The sequence below is a fragment of the Amphiura filiformis genome, chromosome 15, assembly GCF_039555335.1.
Source record: "Amphiura filiformis chromosome 15, Afil_fr2py, whole genome shotgun sequence".
In the NCBI taxonomy this organism is placed as follows: Eukaryota; Metazoa; Echinodermata; class Ophiuroidea; order Amphilepidida; family Amphiuridae; genus Amphiura; species Amphiura filiformis.
The window spans coordinates 15550018-15563037 of record NC_092642.1 but is presented as its reverse complement, the minus strand read 5'-3'; the positions used below and the strand labels follow the sequence as shown (position 1 = coordinate 15563037).

At 39.1% G+C, this 13020-nt stretch overlaps 1 protein-coding gene across 1 annotated transcript in view; it reads right to left on the bottom strand.

The window, feature by feature from the left end:
* Window positions 1-1830: 1830 nt before the first annotated feature.
* LOC140171297 (uncharacterized) overlaps window positions 1831-13020 on the bottom strand; it is a 32967-nt gene continuing 21777 nt past the window's right edge. The window contains 7 exon segments of the mRNA XM_072194527.1: window positions 1831-3740; window positions 3743-4450; window positions 5150-5507; window positions 5509-6557; window positions 7388-7582; window positions 9943-10058; window positions 12691-12842. Of these exon segments, the coding sequence (XP_072050628.1) occupies window positions 3163-3740; window positions 3743-4450; window positions 5150-5507; window positions 5509-6557; window positions 7388-7582; window positions 9943-10058; window positions 12691-12842 (3156 nt within the window). The 3' untranslated portion in view covers window positions 1831-3162.

The following is a 13020-nucleotide window of genomic DNA, read 5'->3' as shown; positions in this document are numbered from 1 at the left end:
ACTGCATTTCACTTTCATACATAATTATACAACATAGTATTATACATTTCATAAAACCGGATAGTTCTAGTGTAAATAAAAGAAGGTTTCAGCCATATGCGCGCAAAGCGGGGGAGTATGGTACATCGGTTCAGTAGCTTGCAAGCTTGGGATGATAGACAAAAGGACTAAAAAGAATTATGTACTAATTCTGTTATATTGCAGAGTTGTAGGATCAAAATTGGTTCACACTAATATATATTTTTTTATTTGAGCTTCACTTCGGAGAACTCAATTCTTATAACTAATAATAAATTAAGCTAACGTGCCTTAGATCAAAATTTTCTTCAAAAGTGAAGAGACATTACATACATAACACCAGATATGCATATCATGCATCCAATATGTCTACAGAATTTGTTTTGCCTGCAACTTTCTGATATACAACAGCCTAACTACAGACGTTTAGTATATTGTACGTATGTACGTACGTGTACAGATGACGTCATAGAATTTTACGTAATTTTATGTAAACCGACGATCGATGATAATCGTACTCCAATCATGCCATTTCGCCGTAGAAGTAGTGATGTTACAGGATTAATAACCATAGCAATAGGTGAAAACAATTTTTGAATATATTGCCCTGCACCATAAGTAGGCTGCACTCGTTACCTGTCATATTTGTGTTTGTGCAATCGTAGTTTGAACACAACACCGCGCTTTTTGAAGACACTAATCGTTGATATCAAATTTTCATAGAATTATTAAATGGGTCTTTATGCCCATTCAATGATCCAATGCAGAGTTACAACGTACGTCTAATGCGAGGCAATACAATCAAACATTGTTTTCACCTATCGCTATGGTAATGAATCCTGTTAGTGTTATATCACTACTTCCACAACGAATACTCGTAACCATTCGTACAGACTTACGCACCGAATATTAAACCTTTAAGCCTAATAATGCCCGAACGAACCTATTTTATAGTACATAGACCATTATTTAGGCTATTTATTTCAGCCGTTATTAAAAATAAAAAAACACATATAGATATATATCTTGGTCACACACAAGAAAAACGGAAATAATAATCCAAGTCAACCAAGTCAACATAATTAACTCAAAAAAAGACGAGAAGACTTCGGCAGTGGAATTCTTTCTATTATTTGTGGTAACTCAAAAGAAACCGTCTAGCCCGAGGCAAGGTTTTAGTCTTCATTCGACGTATCAGTAAATAGGCTATTCAACAAAATCTATTATTTGTGGTCGTCTCACACACATAATTTACGATCTGGTCAACATTTGATTGAAAGCACTCCGCCATAGCTACCGAGGACAAGTTGAAAACCTTTGTTTCAATCAATATTGCAGGGCCTCAGAGAATATACGTATAGTATTTATTGTCTTACGCTATGAAATGGTGTAAGACAGTGAAAACGCTGCCATCAGATTTAGTGTCATTCTGTGTGAAATGAAGTTAAAAAAAAAAAAAAAAAAATCGCGTACCGTACATTCTCTTCATTATCCCAATCAATTTATGTAATGCAGAGATGTTCTAAATGGTTTGACCATAAATAATCATAAAATTGCTCAAAATGCATCCATCTCAGTAGTAGTCTTTGTATTTAATATTCAGTAATAATGTATTTTCCAATATCTTGTCACCAGTACGGTGGCATAATTTTGTGAACCAAACATCTTGCCTGAAATCATCATTGATAGAAAGCTATTGATCCAAACAATTCTTATGCAATATTGGCACAGACGATTGTTCCGCCATGTTCCGTGAAGGGATGCATTGGCAATTATTGTAAACATTCAGAACAAAATTGAAAATTTAAGAAATTTACTGTTCCAATGTCCTGACTTTTATTGCTCTCTTTATCATTCTGTTTATAATTTGCTTCATATCAATAATATATTAAACTGAGTTGTAATAATTTGTGCATCGTTTTATAGTCAAAGGAAAGTACTTTTAATTTACGTATAATAAAACAATAGATACAGAAAACATTTTAAAAATTTCTAGTCCACGGACATACAATTAGTTTTAACCTAGACTTCTATAGTGTTTGACATGTAACTTCAATTCATAGAAGAGTACATACTGCATAGGTTACAAATATCGCATTAGGAACAGAACAGAAAAAAGGTGACATTAAAGTGATATTAAGATCAGCTTTTAGACGATATCATTTTGATCGAACTTCGCGGCACGTAAGTAACTGAAACATCATTAATACATTTGCGCGTACTGTATTTGATTACGAATATCAACTTCTAGAAGTCGGTATGACAACGACGTCCCTAACGCACGATAGTGTACACCCAAATAAACAAGCAAGAAAACCATACAGGGTGGAGCAAACGTCCCCACGCATATCGGTGTCCTTAACAACCAATCACCCTGCATGGTGAGGAGAGCAATAAACTAAAATTCACAGTAGCGGGGCTCAAAAACGAGTGTACACTTAACATAAACAATCAGGGATCTTAAATCCCAGTCTCGGACCCAGCCGATTTGTGCTCCTTCGTTACTAAACAAACCATAGTGACGCAGGAGCACAAAATGGCTGGGACCGAGACCACTCAAATCCCAGCCATAGCATGCACGCCGAGGAGAGCAGGTTAGCTCCGCCCCCTCAAGCACGAAACAATAACGAACCACCAATCATAATCTCTTCAGCCTGTCACTTAATCTTCCTCTTCTTAGGAGAACAGGCCGGTTGACTGTATAATAATAAACAATTTTGTAAAAGACAAGGGAATTCCAAATATTAAAATAAAAAATATACCCTTTCGTAAAGACGTAACATACTAAATCACAAATAACATTTATTTAACACAATATTGCAGTTAAGTACTAAATGTATCCAGCAAAGGTTAGCATAGTAATCATCAAAGCGGTTACACTCAAATTCGACTCCAGGCAAACACCACTTTCGTCTTTAATTATCATACCCTACTTCACATATCATACCATTTATCGTATATAAATTTTGCTTTTCATATCAAACATTTCTTATTTTGAAAGCACACAACTATTATGAAATCATTCTAAACTTAAAAAATTAATACCAAAAACATGTATACAATAAAAATTGCATAATATCAATAGTCATTTTGTCAAAGTGTTTGACAAGAGGTTTGAAGACTTCGCTTAAAGCAACATTGTCCTCACAAATCATCACCTTCCATGTCTTCTTCACCTCCAGGTGATGACGATGCCCACGGTGCCTCTCCACCTGGCCCGAAACTTCTTGGTTTCGCGTTAAAGTTATTATACCCACCGCTGTATTTCAACGGCTGGGCTGGTAGCGATGCGGCTAGTCCTTGATTACTACTGGCAAACTCCCCAGAATGCACCGATGCAGGTGAAGCCGACGGAGGAGTGCCATTCTCTGGAGAGTTCTGAGGAGAATGACTCCAGCCTCTTGCTTTAACGTTAAAGTCTTTAAAGTTTTTATCTTGTTGTTGTTTCCTAGCATCGAACTTTGGCTTAAATAAGGGCTGGGACGAATGCCCATTAGTGTCCGGAGTGGTCGGGCCACCAGCTCGAAAGTTAGGCTTGATTTTTGGTTCCACAGGAGGTTTGGCAGGAACTTGCGGGAGTATACTTGTTGTTTGCATCCATTCTGCGGGAGGTTTGGGCCTATCTTGAGTTAGAGGAGAATCAACGCCAGTAAAACCTTTTTTCTTTGGTAAGCCGTCGAAAGCCGAATCGATGGAGCCTATTGGTGATTCCATTGCGGCCTCCACGGCGTTTTTCTGTGTAAATCTACAGGAGGCGTAGGCTGTGGTGGTGGTGCTGGTTCCTCCTCTTCTTCTGGCCCACCATGTCTCGCTATAAATTCTAGCGTAACAGTTTTAGGTGGTTCATTCTCTTTATCGGGTGAAGCGCCAGGTGCATTACCACCATCTTTCGTTAATACGAACTTTTCCGATCGTTTCCGACGACGCTCAAACATAGACGCTCCTCTCCCACTGGCGCCTTTTAAATCAGCCACAAGCATTCCGCATTGTTGTGGTGTAACAGTCTTATGTTCACATTTATCCTTCTTCTTTGTAATGCTAAAATCAGTTGGAGTTATGCATATACCTAATTTTGGTATAAAAACAGGGTCGTGAGATGGTGGCGGAGGCGGGGGTGGTGCAGGAGGAGGTGGAGCATTAGGCATAGGAAACGGACTATCATCGAGTTTGGGTGGAGGAGGGGGTATCTTGGGACCAATTTGTGTGGGTAATTCTTCATCTTCGCCGCGGACTCCAAAAGCTTCAATGGTATATTTGGCACTCCTCTTACGTCGTTTGGCAAACATTTTAGCACCCTTCGCTTGTTTGTTTTTAGGGAACATGAGAAGATCAGCAATAGTTTTGCATACTTTCATCTTGTCTGTTTCATCCATGTCAGGTTCGTCACTTGCACCAAATGCACCAGGATATGACTTCGGACGTAGCATTTTAACTGAAAATACGAAAACAGAAACATGAAAAAAGAGATAAATTATCAATATCAACAAGAATAAAATAGTAGGCTGCTGAAAAGAAAAACAAGTTACAAAGATGGAATGCGAAAATATTAAATACTGTTTTGTAGTGGTGTGAGTTCATGAGTTAGATTCAAGCGTTGATGTTTATACTTTAGTTCAATATGTTGTCTGCTGCATTAGATGAAGGGAACATTGGGCTATTCCATTTAAAATCCACACTACCCCTGTGGAAGATTTTGGAAATATCTTCCACAGGGGGAGTATGTATTTCAAATATGATTGGTCAGAATTAATCATTTTAAAACCCATTCTCCCACTATTATGGCTTTACCCATATCTTACTCGTGAGTATTTCAAATGGAAGTTACCCAATAATTGTCTATTGTATTTGAAACTTTTACTCCCTCTACTGAAGACTTCAATAAAACTTCCACAGGGGTAGTGCGGATTTTAAATGGAATAGCCCGTCATGGTCTTGTATAACAGGAGAGGAATCACCTGTCAAAGGTTATTAAATTATTAAATCCAAAGGTCAGGTTTATTAAAGTTAAGAATTCCCAATTAAGACATTATTTCAAACTATTTCAAAAATAGATTAAAATGATTGTAATCGTTATTGTGGAATATGGAAACTTCTCTTTCAATATTATTGTCTCAGTGTTACATCTACTTACGTTTCTTAGTATCCTTTGGTTTGAATCCCCCTCTCAGAATAATACTCGGATCCTCCATGATGTCTACAGGTTCTCCAGGGAGACGAGGAGGCTTAGGAGGAGATGGTATCGATGAAGACGACATCTCAAAAGTCGTCGTTGTCTTGGTGATCGCTTCAGGTTCTTCATCAGAGAACTCGTCATCGTGGGTGGTTTCCTGAAAGGTGGTTACCGTCTTCGTTGAGTATTTTGTCACCGTTGACTGTTGAGATGGGGCAGTAGAAGATATGGACATTGGAGCTGCTACACCAATGGGGATATTCATAGGCTGCTGTGGACCACCAAAAGTGATGGTCATTTCTTTACCAACGTTCGTATTTATGGGTGCAGGTGGGGCGCTCCATCTTTTGGGTTCTTCCTGTTGTGGAGGTGTTTGAGATGAAGGTGGTTGCCACGTATGATGCTGTTTTGGCGGCTCTTGTTGTTGCGGTTGCTGCCATCTTTGTTGCATCCACGGTGGCTGTATCTTTCACGTGGTTCCACTTGTTGTGGTTGTGGTGGCTCTTCTTCTTCCGGAGCCTGCCATTTTTGTTGCATCCACGGGGGTGGTATCGGTTTTTTAGGTTGCGGCAGAGCTTGTGACGGCTCTTCTTCTTGCGGTTCCTGCCATCTTTGTTGCATCCACGGGGGTTGTATCGGTTGTTTTGGTTGCTGTGGTTGTATTGGCTGCACTTGTGGTTGTGGCTGTTGTTGTGGTTCCTTCCATTGTTGTTTTTGCATCCACGGTGGTTGTATCTTTTGATGTGGCTGTGGTGGTTGTTGTGGTTGTGGTGGCTGCATTTGTGGTTGTGGCTGTTCTTGTTGTTCCTTCCGTTTTGTTGCTGCATCCATGGTGGTTGTATCTTTGGATGTGGTTGTGGTGGTTGTTGTGGTTGTGGTGGCTGCACTTGTGGTTGTGGCTGTTGTTGTGGTTCCTTCCATTTTTGTTGTTGCATCCACGGTGGTTGTATCTTTTCTTGTGTCTGTTGTGGTTGCTGTTGTAGCGAACTGATTGGTGCCGGAGTCCATGATGGTGCCTCCCATTGTGGTGGTTCCTGTTTAGGCGCTGGTGAATGCCTAGGAGACGCCATAGGCGAAACACTCTGAGGTTTAGCCAGAGATGGCCGCAAACTTTGCTGGCGTGTGGTTTGGGTTGGTATCAATGAGGCTAGATCTACACCTCCACCTCCTTGTGGTGTGGGTTTATCGTCATCGTAACTGCCTTGTAGATGGATGGTTGTTTTCTGTCCTACTTTGACGCTTTCAGGTTGGCGCTGCTGTTGTTGTGGTTGTGGGCTAGGAGACCATCCTGATGGCTTGGCATTGCCGACAGGTTTGGGCTGGAATATCACTTGTCTTGGTTGCTGCTGCTGTGGCTGTTGCGGACCACCTGTTAAGAAAGCAATGGATAAATCACATTAATAATAGGAAGATAATGTCACTAACGACGTTGTTATTAAATATTGCTTGACTTCAGTAAATATTTCAGCGGATTTATATGAAAGTGAGCGGAGCATTCTGTTAGCAATGAGCATTCGTGTAATTCAGCTGTAAAGTACATGCACGCTCTGATCTGAAGCAAATAAGTTAAGATTGACAAGACTGATAAGATTATTATAACATTCTGAGCGCAAAAGCTGAGAATCTTCAAATTAAAACGAACATGCAACTTTCAGGGAACATTTTACTCTAACGAACCCCAGCATAGCATTTATAGCTGATCATATTCTACTTGCAAGAGCCAAACACGGACCAATGAAACACATTGTTTATAATGTTACTTTGGACAACATCAATCCAGTTCAGTGCTCATTATTCGCAGTATAAGCTATAGAAAAATGATATCATTCGTGTACATCGTGGGAGATTACGCTTGTTACTCCGCGATTATTCATGATAATACACGAGCGTACACCGCTACTCTACGCGTACATATATATATCGCATATGCGAGGTTATCTGCGTACAACAGCTTACTACGCACAGTCACGCAAAGAGTATATTCCACGATGTACACGAATTAAATAATTTTTCTATAGTGAGAAACAGCCCACCGTCGTATCCTTTATCATTATGTGTGTCTATCGCACAACGTCACTGGAGAAAGGTATTCCGTTATTGTTAATATGATACCAGTCAATGTCTGTACTGCTGACGATACTGAGCTAGATGTGTTGGACTAATATAAGCTTAGCCAAATAGAATGGCCATTTCTCTCACCTGTGTTAATAACAGCGGTAGTGGTTTCCTGACCACCAGGTCCGCCAAATGACTTAACCTCTCTAGTGGTACTTGTTTTCTCGGGACCATCTCCTACTCTCGATGTCACCGTTCTAGTTATCGTCTGTGTTCGTTCGCCTGGTACAGTACGAGTTTGGACATTAGTGCTTTGATTATATGAACCGCCAACGGAAGCTGCAATAAGAATAATTTGTGCAAGATGTTCATCAGTCATAGGGGAATGAGTTCCATTTTCCTGAGTGCTTGTGTGAAGGGAAACCGAGAATTATTTATGATACCTTTGCTTATGCAAACAAGTTGCTTCACCAGAAATACTTTTTATATGGACAGCGTGGTATGTTGCTGATAGCTTCTATGAAACTTACATCTACCTAGACATACAATTTCTACCAATTAACCTCCTCTCTAATACAAGTGTCACGTTGACTCTTTACAATGACAGTCATAACACACAGCATATCTATTTTAATACCTTTGTTTCAATGTATTTTGGTATACGAATTAGTTCACACTCTCAGCATCTAAACTCTGTCAGTATGATTCATGTTATAATGATGGAATCTATCAGGCGGAGATCTTCCAGTTCTTGTATGCCAGTACCATTTGGTACCCTGCGGGATTTTTACATTACACATAAGTCTCCAAAGTGATTGAAATGGACTGTACTGCAATCAACTTATGGGTATTGGGTAATAATTATTTGTAGACGTTAATGCTATATTTTAAAAATATGATGTGGCAAAATATCAACTTGGCTTATTTGTTTCAATTAGTATTCTGGTTGCTAAATTCTAACATGAAGATGATTGTGTACTTTGGTCTTCCGTTGAGACCTGTAATTATGATCCGTGTTTAATGCACTCACTCAAATAAAGATCGAAATTGCTTATATACTTAAGTCTCTAGAGTGAATCTTATTGCGACCTGCTACCACGAAATGAGCGTAAAATCGCAAGTTGGTAGTTTCGAAACCCCCTGGCTACTGCGTTGGTGGTCTGCCTTCGTGAATGGCCCATTGTGCCCCATTCACAAAGGACACACAGACATACTTCTGGCTTGAACAGGTGCGCGACAAACAAAGAACATCAACTCAGCTAACCAGGATGTCTCGAAACACCAACTTGCAACTTTATATTCATTTCGTTGCAGCAATTTGGTCACAATTTGATTAGGGACAAGTGGGCCAGCAAATACATATTATAGCTAAAATTCACACTTTGAAGTCGAGATCGTAGAGTAACCTGTGTTTATTAAAGTCTCTTCATCTCTATAGTGGATCTTCTAATGCGGTATGCGGATGTGGCAGACACTCAATCGCGTCCATTTTTCTCATTTCAGGCCTATCCGATTCCCGTTACATTGGTGACAGCGGTGGGATTGAGATTTATTCTTTCAGCCCTTAAAGTAGTAGTATAATATATGGAAAATGATAGTTACCGAGCATTTTGATATTGCTTTGATACATTTTGATAAAATTGAAGTCAATAAGAAGGTTCCAGCACTTTTTTTCAGTCGCGGATCTATTATGATCTATATGGGCTGATTTTGCCCCCGGGATTTTCGTGGATCCCATGCTAGATCCGGGGTTCCTGGAAGTAACCCCAACCGGGACTAGTTTTAAAATATATCCCTAGTGGGACCAGATTTCTATAAAAACACACCCCTAGTAGGACCAGAAAATAACATACTCCTAACGGTACTAGATTTTTGCCGGCAGTTTCGGTGAAAGTCCTCCTTATAAGACCAAGTGCACAAATATGACATTATTATTGTACCACAAAAGACTTTTGAAAGTCACATTTTGTTCTATTTTTGATAAAAAATTCCCCCCAAAAATGAGATACGTGGGCAAAGTACCGAATTTGATATCCCTAGCAGGACTGAAAGAGACTTTCGGCATTATGATATCCCGAAAGAGAGCCTAGTGGGAGGCTCGAAACTAGCACTAGTCTCGCTTTCCTAGTACCCCGCCCCAAGTGGATTTGCATGGTTTTGATGATTTTAGATGGAGCAGCGCCCACGTCTTCCCTCTACTGGACCCACATTTGTTGTTATGCACGTTATGCATGTCCTAACAACTTTTTTCTAGTGATACTTTGATGGAGATTTTCACGCCGACTCTTTATCTGTATTGCTTTCTATTAATCACCGGGACTCCACACGTGACCATCTGTCACGACATAATTCTTTAACTCCGACATGCTTGTTCACTCACAAAATAACGCCTGAATGAAAATGAGACTAATAAAAATATCATGCCCAAAAACATGAGAAACTTGAGGTGTCAGTGTTGAATAGAGGTTATTGCAATATGTCCCTGAAAATATGATTCCGTACGTAACTTGTAGTCCAGGACCACAATTCTTTTTAATGTCCTGCGGGGCTCTTCTATATTAGAACTCCGTTAGTTGCAAGTCTTTACTATGGAATTCAGCGGCTTCATCCCTGCTAAGCTTGTCAATGTTTTAGCATTGTGGTCTTGGACTACAATTTGCGGACGAAATTAGATATTTACGTATTATTTTCCCATTTACCTGGTCTTCCAGAAGGCTGTACTTGTATCGTGGCAGCTTTTCCTGTAGAAATGTTGGGATTGTTGTTGGATATATTATACGGTGAAGCATTCACTGTGTTGAAATTTTTGTCTCGTCTGTACGTGAGCAAATAAAGAAGAAATAAGAGAAAGAAAAGGTTGTTATAAACACTGATACAAGTTGGATGGTGTTCGGTGTAATTGATAAGAAGTGTTGATGTATCAACATGTTGGGAACATGAAAACTGATATTAAGTATAATTGCCAACACGCAAAATGTAATGCAATTCATAATACCCTCAGATATCCTGTACGAGACATATAGTATAAATAAATGACATACGACGTAAACACTTGGGAGCGGACATCTTGCATATTATGGAGAATGCCAGTTAGATCGGGTGTAAATTGGTGGTGATGGGTGGTGGGTGTGAAGCGCACGCAAGACGCAACTTGTAAAAAAAGTCAATCTCTGCAAAGCAGATAGAGGTTTTCGTCCTTCCGTGCCCATTTAATTGATTGATATAATGGGTTGGTTTATAGTAATCTGGTGTTTGTCACTATGTGAAACTACGCTGCACCATGACGTTTCTATTTCTGTGTATGTTTGTTAATTTTTATTTTTGTTTTTCCACACGGATTATTCTGAGATCTCATACATTTGAGCACCATTCACAAACATTTTATAAAACCCATTGTACTGTGCCTTAACGTATGGAATGCTCATGATTTGTTTTCCGCATAATACCGAATAGATGACTATAAACAGCTTATATCTAACCCATACCATATGAGATTCGCGGAGCGCGAGTGGCGACCAAGGCAGACGCGGCGTTGCACTGTAAAAAGATCGGTGGCGTCGCCTCTCTAGTCAGAATAATACATAGGGATACGGACTGTTTATAGTCATATGTTATTCGTCAGTATGCGGTGTCAGTGCACCGTCTTATGTCCATTAGCGCCACTGGGTAATGTTGTGTAGCCTCTATGCGATCATTCTTATCATTGCTACACCATACTGCTGTATTGCTATGCATATGAGGTACTCACGGGCATTTACTCAGGTGACAAGGTAGTGTTGCACTGGCAATGCGATATATGACTTATTAATAATTAAATTGAAAAATACAAATAGGAAGCTGTGTACATCTGTGATTAAATTGCATCTTTTATTTGCCATTTCAGTTGTTAACTTATTGGCACATATATCATGGTGATGTATGGTTTGAATGCTTCGTGCCCTTGGGATGACAATGAACTTCACCATGTTACTCGCGTGTAGCTCACTTTCCGGTCCAACTTCATAAAATGTTTTGAAATTCTTTAAAATTTTGTTCATCAATCATTTAATACCATGGCTCAGGATGAATCAACACATAGATTAATGAGGCGCACGTGTTCGCATTGCATTTTGTATGTCGACATGGTCGAGAGTTCAACCAATTTTGTCAACTATAGTGACATTTCAATGTTTACCATATTTACGGGAAAAATAAGTCATATTCCGGTTTTGTATCAAAATAATGAACATCTAATTATTTGTAATTGTTAAAATGAATAGGAAATACATGTCATGAACTGGGTTAAGGTGAAGGTTTTATCAAAAAGTCATAACGTCAACGTACCAATAGTTCTTTCATGAGAGATGTAAACCAAGGTATAGCAAACTTGTCCTATATCAATTCTCTTCCACGGTTGTTTGATGTGATCATCTATTAATTTTTCTAACAAAAGCATTGTATAATTTCTAATTCAGGATCTGAACAATACCAACAGCTATCATACTAATTTTCTTTATCAAATGTTTCATCTTTTTCTGCCTTTTTGTGATTTTTATTCCATAAACTGTATATTTGTCTGCAAATTGAGGGCGATATTTTAAGTCTAATTTAGCCCAATAATATGAGTTATGCCTTTCATTTCAAGATAATTATTTTTAGAAAATTTGCTTGTTATTTGTTACTCATTTTTCTGATTTTGTCATGTTATTATACAAGCGTCTGCCCCTTGCAATGATGCAAACAAGATAAATAAATAATAAATAGATAAATAAATAAATAGCGCCACCAGTGTTCAACTTCACTTAAAGAATTGCTATCTTGTCTCATATTGTCTAGTTTAGGTACAGATCGCTTATTCATGCTATAAACATGATACCAATATTGCAGTTGGCTATGGTATAATTTCTTTCATGTTAATAATGGAAACCAATGGGACTGACGAAGAAGGGATTTGTTTCAATCCCGGTCTCTTTGTTGTATACCGACGCTAAAATAAATCACCAAATGGCTCAACGTAATTGTGGGAGCATGTTTTGCGCTTTTAATGGTAAGGATAGGCCTATAGGCTAAGTTATAAGCACCAGATAGATATATGTATTACGTGGAAGGAATGTGCACTTTCTTGTTGGGTTTGTTCCAGTAAGTGTTAGTAATGACAATAACATACGGACCCTAATCCTGCAGCGACACACCACCAAAACTTTAGTATCATCAATTAACTCATTAACAGCACACATGAATTACGGGTGTAATGGAAATTTGTTTTCAATAGGCCTCGTTCATTGTCGTTAACAGATTGTTACCGACCACTGTTGCACCAATCGTTCAATAAACCATTTAACATCAATTCACGGATTTTTGGGTGTTCCGGGTCTGCAAATCACTGACATCCTTTAAGCATGTTAAGTCGCGGTTTTATTAGCTTAGATTAGAGTAGATGGACAGACAAAACAACAACGTCTTCATACCTAATAACTTCTAAATCTAGCGATTCTTTCGCGCCATCGACGTACGACATAGTGACATCACGTGACAGATTCTGACAGTTCCGTCCATTGACGGTGACGATCTCGTCGCCTTCCTGCAAACGGGCATTGTGAGCTTTACTCTTCCGCCGAATCTGGAGAGTAAGAACAAAAATAGGAACACAATTATGGTAAGATACAAATAATATCAAATCTTCGTCAAGAGAATTTAGGACAAAATAGAGTAGATCTTTTCTGTCTATCCCATCATTCCAGATTCTAGATGGTCGAATACGCTCATCATCTCCGTGTACGACTTTTAACGTGTCGCGT